General features: G+C 41.8%; 1 protein-coding gene across 11 annotated transcripts in view; it reads left to right on the forward strand.

Annotated features, from left to right (window-relative positions):
* Positions 1 to 20,555, forward strand: part of DENND1A (DENN domain containing 1A) — a 439,483-nt gene that overhangs the window by 265,387 nt on the left and 153,541 nt on the right. For all 11 annotated transcript variants that reach the window (XM_084899946.1, XM_084899951.1, XM_084899945.1 and 8 more), the window contains one exon: positions 12,627 to 12,728. In XM_084899946.1, coding sequence (XP_084756072.1) covers positions 12,627 to 12,728 — 102 coding nt within the window. The remainder of the gene's footprint in view (positions 1 to 12,626; positions 12,729 to 20,555) is intronic.

A 20,555-nucleotide genomic window follows, 5' to 3' on the forward strand; every position in this document is an offset into this window, starting at 1 on the left:
GCCACATAAGACTGGTGACTTCTTTTCATAAACTCCTTGCAAGTGATTAGGGGCGGGGCCGTTGGGGGAGCTACGAGACCAACAGCTTGATGATTGAAGAGCGGTACCCTTGGCCTAGTCAAATCCCACTTGGAATCCGGGCACATGTGGTTTTGTTTAACACCATGCTCAGTAGACTCATGGTATGGGTTTGTGACCATCAGGCATTTGTTGTTGATATGTGAGGTCACCACAGTGGGGGTGTTTGTCAACCAAATTAAACTTCCTCTTAATGACCTAAAATAATTGATTCAGAAGGCCTTTAAATGAGCCACAGAAATGTGTAGGCAAGCTGAAATGTGTGCAGCATTTTCTGCACAAATTATTGATGTTATTGTTTAGGATTTTTTTTGTTTGTTTGTTTTCGGTTTGGGGGCAGGCAATGAGCCTGAGTTTGAATCCCACCTCCACCATTTGTCTGTGTGCAACTTGGGCAACTTACTGAGCTTCTGTGCATGTGTGCCTTTGTGTCCCCATCTGCAGAATGGGAACAACTGCCTTAAAGTGATGACAATTCAAAGCATTGTGACTAAAGTTCCATGCACATTGGTAGGCCCTCACTCAGTAGTAGGTATTATTATTAAGAAAATATTTCCAATAGGTATCCCTGAAGAAACTAGTTTAATAATTTTATACAAAGTGGTCAAACTCTATGTAGTAATCATACCTTTTTTTCCTGCTAAACTAATCTCTTCATAAACTGCTCTCTATACTGAACTTGAACATCCATAGAGAAACATGTGACTGAAATTGAACTCTGTAAGCCTCCCCTTACATATTGTTTGATTCTTACCTAATCCCAAAGTGAATTTAAAGTTGAATATTTAAGATATATGCCATTTTAGACTACCAAAGAAGGGGGGGCTTTTCTTTGCCAATTGAATTCAGACATTAATGACCAGGCAAAGAGTGGGGCCACCATGTTATGTTTGTTTAGAATCAAAGGCATTGGCTCAGGGCTTTTCCTAGGTATGGTGAACAGTGACACTAAGGTTTTCTTTTGTGGTTGGAAGTTATCAGTATTCCACAGGTTTATGTGTCCTGCCTAAAATTCTTCCCCCCATAAATCCAAATATCTGGAAAAAACTAAAAGCTTAGGACTGGGGTGCCTAGACTCCTGAACATATCTTTAACCAAATAGAATATGTTAAACCTTGGCATCAATTGCTTTGAAAGATCCAGCAATAATAAATGTATATCCTGCCTCTTCAGCATTTTATTGCAGCTATTTTATACTGGCCGAATGGGTTAAATTGTGAAGCTTGATAAGTACATATGCACATTACCCATCCTTCGCTTTAGAAGAAAAAAAAAAGGAAGAAAAAGATAGCTATGATTTTGGAAGTCATCCCAATTTTTAAAAATAAGAGAATTTGGACATTTTGGCATATGGGCTTTTTTAAATGAAATTTCATGGAACTGAAAACAGTCAATTTTAGGTTTCCAAAAATTGTTTTGATTTTCATTGGTATAAATTTGCTCCACATGGTTTTAGGGAAGTTCTGAGAGATGCATTTGAGACTTCAGGGTTGATTTTTTTTTTTTTTTTTGAGATTTATTTTTTTAAAAGGTGATTTTTTTTTTCTTACTCAAAGTATAAATTACAGGAGACTGAATTCCATTTCTAGGACAGTTTTTGGTAATGACATTGTTAAGCATTGCAAACAAGTGGACTTGGGCTGAATTATTGAACATCATCTCAGCACCATTTGGACATTGCAGTGCAGATTGCTCTCCCCCCATCTCTGGGCTAGAGTTTTGAGGCCAAGGGATTTGGGCTGTTCCATTAGCAGCAGCTGCTGGTGATAAGCAGCATAAGAGTCACCTGTGTAGGGTCAGGCTTATTGAACATCAAGGTTCAGCAATGTCGGAAGAAAGGGAAGATGCCCAGGAGGGGGCTCCAGGCCACCTGCTGTGTGAGGATCAAAGGGTTGAAAGGTCAGAGGGCGCAACTCCCTTAATCATATCTGTCTGTGCAATAGCTACTTCAGATTGTAAATCTTAGTGATTTCATTAAGTCCTCCTGGCTGCTACTGGGGCATTGAAATAATAAAATTTTATATCTGTAGCCTTTCCTGCCTCTGGCATCCAGGCCAGTCCATTCCCTGCAAAATGGGGTGTCTTCATGAAAACCTTTCCTGGAACGGCAGAGCTGTCCTAATGATGCTGCAGGCTGGGAAGTGGGGTTCACAGGACTTCATCCTCTGGAATAGTTTGTTTAAGAAGAAAAAAAAATCACTTGGACCATATAGCAGCCTTTGGGACTTAGGTGGCATCTCTCTTCTGAAAAGCAGGTCACCAAATCTGACCTATTACCAAATGCCTCAGCTTATGCGCAGGAGGAGAGCCGAGCTTTCCCAGTGCTGCTGCTCACGGAATACCGGTAGGCAGGCCTGTTCTACAGGCTCCGGAGGCCTTCTTCCAGGCAGCCCCAAGCACCCGGCCAGACATTACTTCCCGCTCCGCAGACCTTCCGGGGGCTTTTAGAGACATGTCTCCTGAATATGAGTTTCCAAATATTTTTTCTAGATCTTAAAGTTGTTATGGACCTTCAGGGCTCCTTGGCTCTTGGGCAAGACAAATCACAGTAATGGCTACCCCTTTACTGCCCATATGTTTAGGACCCCCTGTAGTTTGTTTGAAAAGTTAAGAGATTTTCACAGTGAAGGTGCCATTTCTGAAATTTAAAGTGTTCCTTTTCACCGGGAGATAAGTTCACTCTGATTAAGTCCGTAATTCTCACTAAGCCATGTTTATGGGGGCAATAAACAATGTTTCAGTGTGCTTGTTAAATTGGGTTTCCAACCTCTCCACTCTTTAAAAATTGACATTTCAAATAAAAGGCAGGTGGAGATGGGAGTCCAGGTTTGCTGTGCTTAGTGATGAATGAATGATGGCAAGTGGCAGTTATGTGGGAGGAATGAGGCCCTGTTTTATTAGAAGGTGACCCCAAACCATTTTGGGACTAGGAAATCAACATCTCTTTATACCCCCAGTGAAACTCTTAAATTCAAGTTTCATCATTTCAAATTGGATGGATACTATTTTTGAAATACTGCCAGCTGTATTATATTCATTATTTAATTTTCACAACAAGTCTGTGCTCTAGTAGTGGTGATCCTATTGTACAGGTGATGAAATCTGGACCCAGAGAAGCTAGTAACTTGTCCAAAGTCACACAGCTAACAATGAGCAGGACTAGAATTCAAGCCCAATTATTTTGTTGTGTGAAATGTTTTAATGTATACAAAAGAAAAATTTGACACTGGCCCGCTTTTAGGGTCTGTTTGCTGTTACGTATCTAGGCTATGATAAGGCTACCCATGGAAGTCACAGGAGAAATATGTGACCTGGTTGGTGTCCTCAGTATTTGCTAACCCAGAAAGTAGAGGGGGGTATACAGTGGGGACAAGGGGACCGACCAGGCTTTGGGACCTGGCATTCCCAAGCTCACATCCCAGCTCTGTTATTACTTCACAGCCTGGGGAAGGAGCCTCAGTTTTTTCTTCTGTAAAATGGTAATAATAATAATACCTATTCCATGATTTTGCCTTGAGGATCAGATGAAATAATATATTTAAAAACAGTATTTAAAACTCCGCAGTAATTTATAGATGACAGTGGTAATGCAGTATATGGGAATGTAGTAAGGTTAAAACAGGTTGTTGTTTTTAAGGGGAAAAGTGACAGTTAAATTAAAAAACATGAAACAATTAGAAAAATCACTAAACAAGCTTTTTTTAAAAAATATATTTTTATTGATTTCAGAGAGGAAAGGAGAGGGAGAGAGAGAAACATCAGTGATGAGAGAAATATCAATGATGAGAGAATCATCAATCAGCTGCCTCCTGCTTTGCTGCCACCCCCTCCCCCTCCACTGGGGATCGAACCCACAACCCGGGTACATGCTCCTGACTGCAATCAAACCTGGGACCCTTCAGTTCACAGACCTACACTTTTATCCACTGAGCCAAACCAGCTAGGGCAACAAGTTTTAATTGAGGGTCCAAGTTTATATTTCCCCTTGTGCCTGGCTTAGGAGCAGAGAGAGGGAGTAGTCAGGAGGCTTTGTGGAAGAGCAGGGTCTTATGAAATAGACATAATCATGATGCTCTATACCTGGGCCTTCTTCACAGTTTACCAAGCTCTCTGCCATCTCATCTCTTGTCTGTGCTTTGCAGCTGTGGTGTGAGAGGTTGACACCATCTTCATCCTCTTTTTACACATGAGGAAATGGAGGCTCCATCAATGGGGAAGCTGCTTCAATTTAAGGCAAAACACCATCAGAGTCAGAGGTGTCCATTCTGAGGGCAGAGAGGAGGCCAGGCTAGACTTGTAGAATGAGCCCCAGCAGAGCTGGCAGAACCACGCTCTTAGAAGGAGACGGGCTGGAACTCACCAAGCCTCTGCCTTGCGGCTGGCACTCTATGACATGCAGGACCTGCAGATCTTCCTTCCTCTTCTCAACAATCCTGAAGGGTAGAATTGTGAATCCTGAAGGGAATGAAATTGATGCTGAAGGGGTTAAATGCCTTGCCTAAAGCTAACTAGCTAGTGAGTGAGTGAGCCACACCAGCAGCTGTGGGGACTACCTGACCCTGGGCCCAGGACCAGCCAGGGAGGGAATCAAGCAAGTTCCATGTGAATGGAGATGGTCCACCAGTGAGGTCTCTTGTATTATACATCACCGTGTCTTTTTTAGTTGGTTATAATTTATCCCACCACTCTCCATCCGCACCCTCCCACACGTAGGCTGGGAGACCCTTGAGTTTTGAGATCATTTCTTAGTCAGCTCTCTGGCCTTAAGTAAGACCCAGCAGAAAGTTGACATGAATGACTGTCTGAACGGGTGAATGAATGAATGTCCAATGGGTGGATAGCCAGCCCTTTGCTGACCTGCGTTGGAAATCTCTGGATTTGTTAATGAGAGTCAGTGCTTATTACCTTGTGAGGAGTGGATTTGGCCTGACCCAGGAGGTGCTTACAGCACTTCCCTCCCCTGCCAAGCTTCTGTTTCTGTTTAAAGCACACTGGGAAATTCCAGCGGTGTTTTCGGGGGTCCTCTGAACTGTCGGGCTTGGATTTTTAATTTTGTGGAACAGGAAGGAGCAAATCAGTGACTCCTGGCTCCAAAGAAAAGCCACTGCGTTTATCAACTGCTTGGCAGCTCAGTGACCTCTGGGGCCTGAGGACGGGAAGGAAAATGTCACTCTTCCCTCTGTGTATACCCGAGACTTCAGGAAGGAATAAAGAGTTTGGAATACAGAATACTTGCCTTTCCTTTTCCTGCCCTTTTTACTTTCCCTCTGATTCCTCTTTCCTTTCCTCTGAGGCGGCCACCAGCTCCCCATGCTGTTCTTCGTTATGTGTTCTTTTTTATGCACATGTATTTGAACACACTATGTGCTGAATAGTGGAAAGAACATTGATTCAGATCCTTTTTCTGACAACAGCCAGTTGTACAAATATAAGCAAACTCTTTAATCTCTTTAGCCTCCATTTTCTTATCCATCAAATGGGTATGATATTCTATAGGAAATCCTCTCCCCTGGGAACTTTAATGGAGCGTGGGCCAGTCACCAAGCTACTTAAGGACTATTCTTCTGGCACTTGCCTAGCAAACATCTGTTAAATTACAGTTGTTCAATACCTCTGTGGATCAAAACAATGTGTCGGAGCACTTAGTAAAAGGAGTTGGGTAGCACAAAGGTATTGGTGTTCAACTGGTTTCAGTGTTCAGCTCCACTGCTTCTATCAATAAATTGGAGGACTTTGGACAAGTTATTTTACTTGTCTGACCCTCAGTCTCCTTGTCTCTCCACTGAGGTGTCATGAACATATTAAATGACGCATGTGAAGGCTTGGGCCATGGGGTAAGAGGATGGACGCCGTCCTGGCCTGCCCAGGCCCCAGTAAAGTCAGCTGCAACTCTGCACATCACATAACCAGGAGTACAGTTAACCTAAGAGGTGAATTCATGAAGCCCCATAACAGTCAATGAGGACAAAGTTTGAATTAACAAACTATTAAGATGTAATTTTTTATTTAGTTTTAACCATATTCATCCTTGAAATTTGAAAACAAACTGCAGAGAGGTCAGACTTAAGGGAGACAAAGTATAATGAAGGAGCCTTGTTGCTTGTACCTGTCTGAGAGGAATACTGCATGTCCTGGACAACAAGCAGTGTGTTGTGGGTGCGATAACCCTCAGACTCAGAAGGAGGCTGTGTCCTTTTGAAGCAAAGTGTCCTTGCAGGAAGTTGGTCTGAGCCCATCCCCTCTGCTTGGTGGTCTAGTTGCTAGTCTCAGAGGTGCTGGCTTGGCCATACGAGAGGAGACTGTGCTTATGGGCCTCAAAGTCAAGGCCAGCACCCTGGGCACATGGGAACATGGCCATGTAGGTGCAAAATAAACATTTCTATTTTTCTTTTTACTTAATCTTTTCACAAGTCTATGTACTGAGTGGTTATATCCCATTTTATAGATGAAGAAACTGAGGCTCTTCTAAGTTATAACTTGCACTGGGTCCAGAGTAAGAATTGAAGAAGATAGAATCGAAAACCCAGTCCATCTGATTAATGTTCCTGCTGCTCTCCCAAACCAAACTGACTCCAGACTACAAGTGTCTCAGAAGGCGTCCAAGAATGTTGCAGCTTTGCTCCTCACTGGAGAGGGAACAGGACAGATTAAGGAAGCCGGGTGTGTTGAAAATTAATTGACAGTGAAAATCTAGATGGAATCCTTTTTTATCAATAGAATTATTGCTAACTTGTTTTTTTCATAATAAGTTAATACCCAGTGCTTGTTAGATACTAGATACTCTCCTAAGTACTTGTTAACTCATATAATCACCGTAATAATCTTATAAGTAATGACTTCATATTACTTACTTTTTGTAAACATTTTACTGAAATGTGAGATCTATAGGGAAAAGTACACTCATCCAAAGTGTACAGCAAGATGTGTGTTTACAAGGGAGGCATACCCTGTAACCACCACCAGATCAGGAAATACCACCAGCCCTCCAGAAGTCCTTCCTGCCCTCTTGTAATCATTCTTCCTCCCACCCAAGGGTAACCATTATCCTGGGAGTCAGTACTATTTTAATCCTATACAGATGAGGAAACTGAGGCATGGGGGCGGGTGAATAAAAGGCTTGCCCAAGGTAGCACAGTTGGCGGAGTTGGGATTCAGGCTCTGGCACTCTGGCTCCAGGAATGTGCACATGTTTTTGAGATAGCCCAGAAAATAACGGTACGTTGGTGATAGTATAAAGTAACCTTTGGTCTGAGAATCAGGTGTTTAAATTCTTAGTCTTGGAACTCTAATCCATTTATTGATATAACTTTTAAACTGCAAGGATAGAGACTCACATTTCACAGCTCCCCTCGCCCATTTATTGCTCACTCACTGCAGTCAGGCACTATGTTAAGTCTTTATACAAACTAGCTCAACCCTCACAACACAGCTGTGCAGTAGATGGTATTATCCCCACTTTATAGATAAGAACTTGGTAACACAGTAGCAGAGGCAAGGCTGGAATCTGGCTGTCTGATTCCAGAACCCACGGTCATCTTAACCACCACATTAACTCCTATCTCTCCTCCTGTGTCAACTGTGAATTAATTCTACACTAATTAATCATGGTAATTTCACATGATTGTTATCATTGCCATCATTATTGTTATTCCCATTGCACTTCCTTGAGCAAACTCCAATTTGCTTACACTGGGCTTACGTTGTCTGTTTGGGCTTACGTTGACATCTGCTGCAAGGCCTGCCTCCCAGTAGAATGAATCCAGGCACAGTACTTCATTCATTCTCCAATTAGTGAGCACTTTCCCTCTGCAGGCATGGTGCTGGGCACAGGAGACGCAGGGACAAGTAAGACATGCCCTGTCCTGACAATGGTCCTGGTGGAAGGACAGCAGAGAAGAACCACTGCATGCTGCTCATTTACCCCACGTGTGCCACCTCAGGACCCACACCTCCCTCCTAGATCAGTGCTTAGCTGAGGAGCACAGGGGAGCTGGGCCCTGCTCCACCCCAGGGCTGGCTTCCTCAGCCGAGGAGTGGAAAGTGCTCCTGACCAGTCTTCGGATCTCCTGGGTTACATTGTCAGTGCAAACACTTGCTCTTCACTTTAAGACATGGTTCTAAGTCTTCTCCTTGGACAGGCAGGATCACCCCCAGTCTGGGTAGGGGACAGGTGCGGTTTGAACAAGAGTAGGTGACATTTTGTATTTTAGGGGGAAACTCCTTGTTTCCATATACCAACTTTAGGAAGTCAGGCTCAGTAAAGTCTTCTTAGCTATCGTAGAGTGATTCTCAAGTGGACCCAACTTTTGTGTAGGGAAGTATATCAGGATTTCTAGGAGCATTGGATTTCCATGTTTATTCTAAGGGCATAAGTGGGAAACAAAGTTTAAAAAAAAATCCTGGACTAGACCAAAAAGGAAAGAGGAAGGCAGGGAGTCAAACACAGCTGCCAATCAGAGTGTACATTGGGTGATGGCCTAGGGAAAAATTACCTTGTCCTGTAGCATTCACTATCATTCGTGCATTGTTATTTTTTATAGCCTATCATGATTTTCTTCTATGTTCTGGACATAGTACTAATGTGTTTATCAACTTCGTTGGGGTATAATTTATTTACAACAAACCAACCACTTAAAATGTATGATTTGTTTATGAAACTACTGCCACCACAGTAAAGATGTAGAATATTCCCATTATCCTCAAAAGATTGTTCCTTTTTATTTAACAAATGTTTGTTAAGCTGCTCATATGCCAGACACAACTCGAAGTACCTTAAAAAGATTATGTAGCCCATTTAATCTTTATAACAAGCTGATGAGGTAGGCACTGTTGTCACCAGTTTATAGAGGAAGAAACTGAGGCCCAGAGAGGTTAAGTGAAGTGCCCAAGTTTACACAGCTGGGGAGTGGTGGAGCTAGATTACAACTCTGACCCGCTTCCGGATCCTGTGTTCTTCGCCTAAAGGTTGTTCTGCCTCTCATTCATTCATTCATTCATTCAAGAATTGCCTAACTTAAGGTAGGTGCTGAGAGTACAGAGATCCATCTCGTGACCCCAAGAAACCCACAGACGAGGGGAGGAATTGAATACTTGTATAAAGAACTCTAGATTGACTTCTTATTGTGGTTGTGGGAATAGCCACAGGGATACACAGGGAAAGGCAGATGTCCTGCTTCCTCTGGCCCTGTGGAGTGAGGCTAGCCAGGCTCCACTGAGTTCTCATGGACTCAGGAGAGGGGACACACAGGCAGCTGAGCCTGTTAGGCAAATGCCCATTATGGATGTCCTGGGAATCATGCGAACTCTTACATACATGCGCTTACCTTATCCTCACAACTCGATGAGGTGGGTACTGGCATGATCCCTGTATTACAGGTGAAAACGGGATTTAAGAGGTCAAGCGAATTGCCTCAGGCAACCCAAGAGGTAAGGGGCAATCCAGACGTGACACTTAACTCTTCTCGGCTGCCATGACCAACTCCTTCTCCTGAAAGGCAAGGGTCAGACTAAGTCTGTCTGTGACAAAGCATAAAGGGAAAGCCATTTTTTATTAACATTGTTTATGGGAAGATGCCACTTTTGTGTATTTCTCTGTCAAGAAATGCCATTTGGAAAGCATTGTGCATGTCAGTATTTTTTTTTTCTTCTTTCTGAAAAAAAAAAAAAGCCTATAGAGTCTGGTGAGGGGAGGGTTTGCAGCTGGCAGGAGCTTTGGCATATGTTGTAACTAAAAAGAGAGGGAATGTGTTGGTGGGACAAGCTACCGGAGAGCCGTCTCGGTGTGCTGCGGTACTAGTAAGTGTTTTAATTGGGTAGAGTTTTTGGAGGACTATTTTGACATCTGCTCGTGTCTTTGCTGATTTTTCTCCACTTAGAGTAGGAAACACAAGCTGTGGATGAAATGACTTTAAAATAATTGGAAGTAAAGCTATCTTTTTCAAAGTTCAGTTTGAGAGGGACACTTTTTTTTTTAAGAAGTAGAAAGTAAATTCCACTTCTAGGAATCCACCCTAAAGCACAAGGCTTTGTGCCTACAGATTTCACGACAGTATTACATATAATAATGTCTTAACAACTGGATATAATCACCAACGAAGAGTCTTGGATGGGTTTGTTTCCATGAAGTGAAACATTTTGTAACAATTAGTAATGATCTTTACAAAGGTTTTAATGAAGTGGAGCATTGCTTATATGGTAATAAATGAGAGAGTCAGAAAGAAACATTAAGAATTGTTTCAACTGTGTTTTTTAAAAGTAGGGATTGGGGCAGAGGAATGTGGAAAGAAATACAGAAATGTTACTTCCTAACCATCATTTTCTTCTTTGAACTTCTGTGTCTTTCCCAGTTTTGTAGAATAGGCCGCTGTAAGATTTATGACACAAAAGGCAAGAGAACGCAGGTCCTGAGCGGGTTGACATAACGGCACGCCCAGCCTGGTTCTTGTTCTGGGCCGTCTTTACAGAGTCAGGCTTTTGAGTCAGACCCAGTGCAAATGCCAGCTCCGCCGCTCACCAGCTGTATGACTTGGGCAGTTGGTTTGACCTCCTTGAGCCCTGTTTCCTTCTCGTTACCATGGTTTCTCCCTCATAACATGGACAGGATTAAACCACCCGGCACCCTGTAAGCATCCAACTTCCTTCTCCACAGCACCTCCCGCTCCCACCTGCAGTGTGAGGTGTTTTGTGGGGTTTTGTGCCTTTTCCATTCCCCTTGTTCCATGAGCCTTTCACAGATGAGGTACCACCAGCCGAGCTGGCCTCCGATTCTTTCCTTGGGACCCTGAGCTTCAGGAAGGCCCCGAGTCCAGTGCCAACAGCCCCTTGGGAAATGGCCTTGCCACTGGGAAGGCAGCACAAGAGGAAACCGTGCCACCCAGCTCCTGCCTGGAGCCTGGTGCTTGGGCATTTTGGTTTCTAAGGGGACCCTGGCCTGCTCAGTCTGAAAAGGGGCCAGGTTGTTTCCTCTTCTCCAGCTTGCTGCCATTGTTGAAAAAGTAAACACTCCACATGGCTTAACCAGCAAGTCCTCCAGGCAGGAGTGGGAAGTAATCAAAAGCCTGTTCCAGCCCAGCCGTGGAGAGCCACAAGGGCTGGTCTGTGCTGGGGCCTCGCGGGAACACAGAAGGTGCCAGAGCTGGTCCACGCCAGCATCCGCTCACTGCCTTCAGCCCCTGCAGCCTCCGCCGGTGGCCGGACCACCCCTTGGATTTGGAACTCTGGGAGATCAGAAGAGAAGGAAGGTAGGCAGGTAGATAGGTACATAGATAGGTAGATGGGTGGTTTAGGGTGCAGTGGCCCTCGGCTCAGTTGTCAAAGGCTCCCCAGCTGAGCTACGACTCAGCTCCCTGTGGCCCCTTTCCTGATTCTGTTTCTGGTGCCAGCGTCTTTGAAGTGAGAGCCCAGCAATTTCCAAGAAAGGACAGAGGACTTTTGTGCTAAAGCCACTGGCTCTACAGCTTTCAGACTAATCAGGGCTGACGTATGTATTATAGAAGCAATAATAATAGCTACTATTTAGAAGTCCTACTGTGTGCCCAGCAGCCCCAGGGGGAGAAGTGGGATAAGGAGTGCAGTCACAGTTATCCTCTCAGTTTTACAAAAAGAAGAAGCCCCAGTGTAGCCACATGACCTTGGGGAAGGCCACCTCACCTCTCTGAGCCTCATTTTCTCACCTCTGAAGTGGGGATGGTGATACCTCCCCTGCAGCCACGTTGCTGAAAATAAAAGAATCTTTGTGAAAATGCTGTGTGAGCTCTGAAGTGTATGTGAGTGAAAAAGGTTGTCTTTGAGGCTGTTTTTGTAACTTCCCGCCATCGCATTGCTATGTGTTTAACCTGTCAGATTGCAAAGAGAGGCAGCAAAGGAGCCATAGGCAATCCATCAGGAGTCTTGATGTTCTCATCTGTAAAATGGGGACTGTGCTTTGTTGAACTGGTGATGTGTGCTGTGTCAATCTGTTTGCTAATAGCACTTACCTTGTAGGTAAGGCGATCAGTTCATATGAGTCCTGGGGTTTGGGAAGAGAATAAATTTCTAAGGAGCCGATCTTGTCCCTCCTCTGTAGGTATCAGCCCGTAGTAAGCCTTTAGTAAAGTTTATGAATTGATTGGTAGGTTTGTGGCCGAGGCCCCACGGCCTGGGGAAGTTGGTAGCAGGGGTTTGAGGCTCCTGGTCTTATTAAATGGAAGGGTTCCAGGATTCTGCCCTCTGGGAGTGTTATTTCAACTCCAGGAAGTTTCCGACCAGCGAGGCTCCACCCTCCTGCTGGGAGGAATCTGGAAATGTTTACTTAGGTACCAAGTTCTGTCCTAGAGGCTGGGGTTTGAGACAAGGAACTAGACCAGTGTTAATGAGCACTTACCAAAGCGTTTTGTTGGTGCTGGTTATTATGCAGCGGGGAGCCAAACAGGTGAGGCCCTGCGGGAGCCCACACCCCAAAGTGTCAAGTGTCACTTTGTTTCCCACTCCCCTTCCCCAGAGAAGGCCAGGGAAGATGTGTGTCCTCATGGTGCTTCGGTGATGTCTGTTTTGAAATTTTTTATTTGCAGAAAGTTCAAAACATGGCCCTGGATGATGTCGTGATCCTAAACGTGGACACCAACACCCTGGAAACCCCCTTCGACGACCTGCAGAGCCTCCCGAATGACGTGGTGGGTAACGAGCCCTTGGGGGCTGACCCCGTGGGTGGCTGTGCATGTGACACATTTGTGGGGAAGGGAAGGGGGGGTGAGAGGGGGCACCTGTGGCTTTCCTGTGGCCTAAGGATTGCACTGCAGTTCTCTGTTCTCTCTGGAAGCTTTGTCTCAGTTCAGTGAAGGAAGTTGGGAGGGGTTCATTTGCTACAGCTTTGCTCGCAGCATACCGTGATTTTGAGGGAATCATTGTGTCTTGTGAAGATGTCCCATCTGTAGCATAAACAATGGCTTCCATTCACTGACTTCCTGCCCCTCTAAGCCTCTTCTCCATCCCTCCTGACCGCCACCTGATCCAACTGTTACCAGCAGCCTCTCTACTGGTTCTCAGAACTCCAGACCTTCTTTCGTGTGACCTTTTGAAGCATCAATTTAACTGTATTTCCCTAATTTAGTTATATTTAGTTATAGTTATGTTTAACTAAATCTAGCTATACTTAAAACCATTTCATAATTTTTAAATTTTTTCTAAAGACAAAAAATCCTTTCATAACTTCCCTGCACCTATAGATTAGAGTCATGTTTCTTATATTGGCTTTGGAATCAGACCTGTAATTAGGTGCTGGCTTCTTCACTTACTAGCCATGTGATCTTGGGCAAAATTGCTTAAGCTCTGTGAACCTTAGCTTCCTTATAAGGTTATTGTGAGAATTAAATGTATATAGTATCTGTAGACCATATCCTAAGAGCTCTATAGACTGTGATTGATATTAATGAATTACGGATGCAAATGATGACTATCACTCAAGGCCCTCCTTCATGATGTGACCCTTCTGTTTTCCCCCAGCTTTAGCTCTCTCCTCACTGCTTCAGATCCTGTGTTATGCTGTTTGGAACTGTTAGTATTTCTTCCAAGCTTACCCATTGCTTTATAACTTCATACTTTGAATACAGAGTTTCTTTTTTTCCCAAATGTCCCGCCCCAACTGTCAATCTTTGACTCATTCTCTCATTCTTTAAGACGTAACTCTAAAGATTAGGCTGTAAAAACTTTCCCTGATATCTCCAAGTAGAATTGACTGTGTCTTTCCCTCTGTCCCCACAGCTCTTTATTCTGCTTGTATAATTATACTTATCTCCTTGCAAGATAATTTATTACACATTCTGGCTTTCCCTTTTAATTGTGAGTTCTTTGAGGGCAGGAATCAAGTTTTATTCATCTATGTTTCCCAGGGATCTAGCAGGTACTGAATAGATAAATGGAAGGATGGAGGGGACATATGGATTGGGTTATTTTGGTAGATGAAATCTTGCAAAACATGGCATTTGTGCTGGAAATTTTATTAAAGAGGCCTTTGTTCTGCTTCTAGCCATGATGGAGTAATTGGAACTAGATTTTTGCCCCTGCCATTAATGACTAAAACTCAGGACAAATATGAAAACAACTGTTTTCACATACTGGACAAAAGTAGTACAGGAGTATGATCCCTGAGAGAAAGGAAACAAGTAAGATGAGTTCTGTGGTCCCCCTGGCTTTCTGCCTGGAGGCATTTTCTGGACCCTGGGCCAGGAGTAGGGGTCCCCAGCCAAGCACAACAGTCTTGCTGAGTTGAGGGGTTACAGATCTGAATTTGAGGAAGAGGTGGTTTCAATTTCTGGGCCAGAAATTCAGACAGAAGGGAGCTAGCTGCTCAGCAAAAGAGCTTCAGACATCTGAATTGGGTCCTTTTGACTAATCTGCCTACCTATAGAGGGAGTTCACACAGGCTGGGAATCATTCAAGCTCTGACCCGCCAGAAATGGAAGATGTTGGTGATCACTCAGGACATTCATCAGAGACCCTAGAGGCAAAGCCTCGATAGGATCTAGATTAGTATCTAGAGCAAAAATAGCCCTTCCCTAACAAAGCTTAAAAGTCAGGCCTTGAGGACAGTGAGAGAGGGTTGCAGGGATGCTGGTGATGTGCTGATTCTTGATCTTAGTACCAGTCCCAATCCACAAGCGATCCTCAAGCAAAACACCAATGATATTTGTACTTTTATGTATTTGTGTTAAACTTAAATAAAAAGTTTTAAACAAAACTATTTCCATTAAAAAAATAAAAAGCCTTAAAAGAATCAACCTTATATGCAAGAAATTCAACCGCCTGTCAAAATAAACTTCAACCCTCTTTAAAAGAAGACAACAAAATCTAACACTCAACAATATAGCATTCACAGTAACTAGCAGCCTGTCAAAAAAAAGTACCAGACGATGACAATCAGGAAAATGTAACCCATAACCAAGAGGAAAATTCATCAATAGAAACAAATTCGGAAATGACAGACACGATGGAATTAGCAGACAACAACCTTAAGATAGATATTATAAAGATTAAAAATATACTCATAAATTTAAAGGAAGACCTGGATTTAATGAGAGAAACAGAAGATATCAAAACATCTATATGTGAAAAATATAATACCTGGACTGAAAATTTCACTGATAGAATTAAGAGGATATTAGACATCACATCTTAAAAGGTCAATGAACTCAAAGACATACCAGTAAAAACTATCCATTATGAAGCAGAGAAAGGAAAAATACTGGAAAAGGTTAACAGGCCCTTAAGGACCCATAGCCCAATATCAGGAGGACTAACATACATGTAATTTGAGCCGTAAAATGAGAGGAAGATAAGGAAAGACAGAAGAAATATTTAAAGAGATTGTAGCCAATTTTTTTCAGTTGTGATGAAAACGATTAATGCAGAGTTCTAAGAAACACACTGTACCTCAAGCTTAATGGACCCAAACAAAACCACACCAAGGGTAGGTCCTGAAATTACTCAATACCAGTGGTAAAAACAAAAGTTTAAAATTAGCTAGAGGAAAAAAAAAAAAAAAGACACAAGTGAAAGAAGTAATGGCAGAAGACTTCTTGTAAAAAAAACTGCACAGCCAGAAGTTAATGGATTGACATTTTTAAAGTAATAAAGGAAATTTTTGTCAAACTAGAATAGTATATCTAGTGAAAATATCCTTCACAAATGAAGACACATTTAAGTCTTTTTCAGAAAAACAAAAGGGGAGAGAAATCATTGTCAGCACACCTGCACTACAAGAAATGTTAAAGGAAGTTCTTTAGATGGAATAAAAAGGATACCCTGGAGAACAGTAAGGGGTGAAGAATGCCAGAAATAGTAAATATATGGGTGAATGTAAGACTTCTTTTCTCATTTTTAATTTCTACAAAAGGTAACTGAGTAAAGTAGAAATCATCCCCATTTTCATAGCAGCACAATTTACAATAACTAAGATCTGGAAACAGCCCAAGTGCCCATTGGTAGATGAGTGTGTAAAAAAGATACATGTAGCCGAAACCGGTTTGGCTCAGTGGTAGAGCATCAGTCTGCAGACTGAAAGGTCCCGGGTTTGATTCCGGTCAAGGGCATGTACCTTGGTTGCGGGCACATCCCCGGTAGGGGGTGTGCAAGAGGCAGCTGGTCGATGTTTCTCTCTCATCGACGTTTCTAGCTCTCTATCTCTCTCCCTTCCTTTCTGTAAAATATCAATAAAATATATTTTTTTAAAAAAAAGATACATGTATACCATGGAATACTATGCAGCAGAAAAAAAAGAAGGTTGTCTTACTCTTTGAGACAGCATGGAGGGACCTGGAGAGTATTATGCAAATGAAGTAAGTCAGAGAAAGACAAGTATCACATGATCTCATTCATAAGACTTGAAGCAGAGAGGCATGGAACAGACTGTCAAATCTCAGAGGGAAGGTGGGAGTGAAGGTGGATGGGAAGAGATCAACCAAAGAACTATATGTGCATAACCCATGGAAACAGACAATAGGGTGGAGGAGGCCTGGGGTGGGGGGCTGGAGCAGGCTTAAAAGGGTCATTGGAAAAATCAAGGGGACATATGTAATACTTTCAACAATGGAGATTTTAAAGAATAAAGTAGAAATCACCAATGTGTTGTGTGAATAACATAGAAGTAAAATATTATAATATATGACTACGGTAGCACAAGGGACAGGGCAAGGTTTGCTGTTTTAAGGTTCTTAAATTATATGTATATTGTAAACTTTAAAGAAGCCACTAAGGAAAATAAATAAGATAAAGATATCTGCCTAATAAGCCAATATTGAACACCCAAAAGATTTTTTAGGGAAAGGATAAAGGGATCAATATAGATAGAACAAATAGAAAAGTTAGCAAGATGATAGATTTACCCAACTATATTGATTATTATATTTAATGTGCATCATCTAAATATTCCAATTAGAGGATATTAACAAATTATATTTTAAAATAAGACCTAGTTATATGTTGTCTACATGAATTCCACCATAAATATAAAGAGTCAGAGAAATGAAAAGTAAAAGGCTGGAAAGGATATAATGCAGACACAAATCAAAAGATAGCAGATAGAGGATAAGAGGCAAATCTTCCTTATTGAAGAATTCCAAGTAGTATCTGTAGATATTCTCCTCCCTAGGAAAGGAGCTTAATACTCCCCCCCCAAACATCCACACATATGAGTGGGGGCTGGACTTAGCGACTCACTTTCAAAAAAAATAGAGTATGTAAAGGGAAAAGGGGTAATTTTAATGTAGAAATAGCAAGTAGTACTCCTTTAATCCAATGATTGGGGTTTATATCACCAGTGATGTCATGTGAATATCATCTAACCCAGATATAATGTCATGAGAGGGATCCATCACTTCTCTGCTATTCTTTCCAAAACCCCAGTCAAGTCATGGCAGAAACTTCAGATGAATCCAAATTTAGGGGTATTCTATATAATGCCTGATTAGTACATCTTGAAACTGTCAAGTTCATAAAAATATGGGAAAGACTGAGGAACTGTCAGTAGACCAAAGGATACTAAGAAGACATGACAACTGAATGCTCAGTGAGATCCTGAAATAAGAAAACAACAAAATTAAAATGGGAAAACTAGTGAAATCACAATAAATTTCGGTACATTAATAATAATGTACCCATGTTGGCTTTTTAGTTTTGACAAATGTTTTATATAAAATACTAGAGGCTCAGTGCATTAAATTTGTGCATGGGATAGGGGGAGGGATCCTCTCAGCCCATCCTGCACCCTCTCCAATCCAGGACCCCTCAGGGGAATGTCCCAAACCAGTACTGGGACATCCCTCTCACAATCTGGGACCACTGGCTCCTAACTGCTCATCTGCCTGATTGCCCCTAACTGCCACCCCCCCCCCTGCTGGCCTGGTCACTCCCAACAGCCCCCCCTACCAGCCTAGTCACCCCCAACTGCCCCTCCCACCGACCTGGTCGCCCTTAACTGCTCCCTCCCCTCGCTGGCCTGGTCGCCCCTTACTGCCCCCCCTGCCAGCCTGGTCACCCCCAAGTGCCCCCATTGCCGGCCTGGTCGCCCCACACAGCCTGCTGCTCAGTCCCTTGGTCGCCCTTCACTAACTCCTCTGCTGGCCTGGTCACCCCATGCAGCCTGATGCTCAGTTGTTTGGTCGCCCCTTGCTAACCCCCCTGCTGGCCTGGTCACCCCAAATAGCCTGTTCAGTCATCCATTCGGTTGCGATGGTTGCTTAGACTGGTTGAGGGGTATATGGATACTCTGTTATCTTTGCAACTTTTCTGTAAACCTAAAAATATTTCAAAATAAAAAGTATATTTTTAAGAACGAAGCAGAAAAGTGGAAAGGGAGGACTAAATGGTGATGGAAAGAAACTTGACTTGGAGTGTTAAACACATAATACAATATACAGATGGTGTATTATAGAATTGTACCTCTGAAACCCATATAATTTTATTAACCAATGTCACCCCAATAAATTCAATTAAAAATAAAATAAAAATTTCATTAAAAAGTGTATACATTATACACCTAAAATTCAAAATAATATTGACTACAAACTATAATAAGTATATTTAAAAAAATAAATATCAATGATTTTATGTCTGTACTTTTTATAAATTACATGAACAATTCCTTGAAATACACAAATTACAAAAAGTGACTCAATAAAAAAACAGAAAAATAGCACTGTTTTTTATTAAAGAAAGTTGGATTTGTAATTAAAACTTTCCCACAATGAATCTGGGAGGCATGGCTCAGTGGTTGAGTGTCAACCTATGAATCAGGAGGTCACGGTTTGATTCCTGGTTTGGGCACTTTTCTGGGTTGCAGGCTCGATCTTTAATGTGGGGCATGCTGGAGGCAGCTGATCAATGATTCTCTCTCATTGTTGATGTTTCTGTCTCTTTCTCCCTTTCCCTTCCTCTCTAAAACGAATAAAGGTATTAAAAAATAAAAATAACAAAAACTTTTCCACAAAGAAAACTCCAGGCCCAGAGAGCTTCACCAATTAAGTCTGTCATACATTGAAGGAAGAACTAATGCAATCTTACACTAACTTTTTTAGAAAATAGTGACAGGAACACTACCCACCTTATTTTATGAGATCAGCATTACCCTGACATGACAAACAAAGAATTTATAAGAAAAGAAAACTGCTGACCAATATACCTTACAAATACTGATGTAAAAATCTTCAACAAAACATTAGCAAATTGAATCCAGCAATATGTAAAAAGGATACTACATCATGATCAAATGAATACAGGTTGGTTAAATATTTGAAAATCAATCAGTGTGATTTACCATAGCAAAAGACCAAGAAAGGTAAACTATATCAAAACATATGCCAAAAATATATTTTGGGGGGAAATCGACACCTGTCCATAATAAAAGCTCTTAGCAAACCAGATGTCTTCATTGTGATAAAGAGCATCTAGGACAAGCCCTGTCTGAGTAGCTCAGTTGGAGCATCATCCTAATACAGGAAGGTCGCAGGTCCAATCCCTGGTCAGGACACATACAGAAATCAACCAATGAGTGCACGAATGGGTGGAACAACAAATCTCTGTCTCTCTGTGAAAATCAATAAATGAAAATTTTAAAGTAAAAAAGAGCATGTAGGAAGAACCTACATCACACTTAATGGTGAAGGACTGAATACTTTCCCCAGGTGAATGAGAACAAAAAAGGATGTATACTCTTATAATTTCTATTCTGAATTTTATTGGAGGTTCTAATCAGTTCACTAAGACAAGAAAAATAAAAGCCCTAAATATTAGAAGAAAATTTGTCTTTATTTAGATAACATAACCACATACTTGGAAAATCCTAAGGAATCTCATAAATGAATTTAAGAAATATGCAGGATAAAGTCAGTATAAAAAAATTCAAATGTATTTCTATATACTAGTAATGAGCAATTAAAAATGAAATTTTTAGAGTACTATTTAAAATAGCAAACAAAACATGAAATAATTAGGAATAAATTTACCAAAATATGTGCAAGATTTGTATAGTGAAAACTATAAAACATTTCTGAGAGGAAAAAAAAATTTTAAAACCTAAATAAACTGAGAGTTTAGATTTTGGATTAGAAGACTCAATATTTTTTTTTTTTTAAACAATGAGTGTTTAGTCTTTTTTTTTTTTTAATATATTTTATTGATTTTTTACAGAGAGGAAAGGAGAGAAATAGAGAGCTAGAAATGTCGATGAGAGAGAAACATTGACCAGTTGCCTCCTGCACACCCCCTACCTACCGGGGATGTACCCCCGGTAGGGGGTGTGCAGGAGGCAACTGGTCAACCAAGGTACATGCCCTTGCCGGAATCGAACCTGGGACCTTTCAGTCCGCAGACCGATGCTCTACCACTGAGCCAAACCGGTTTCGGCAGAAGACTCAATATTTTTAAGAGGTTAAATGTTTCCTTAATTAATCTATAAATCCACTATAATCCCAATCCAAATTCCAGATTGCTTTAGAAAGGGGGAAAAA

Source organism: Pipistrellus hanaki, assembly GCF_964339955.1.
Source record: "Pipistrellus hanaki genome assembly, chromosome: 11".
NCBI lineage: Eukaryota > Metazoa > Chordata > Mammalia > Chiroptera > Vespertilionidae > Pipistrellus > Pipistrellus hanaki.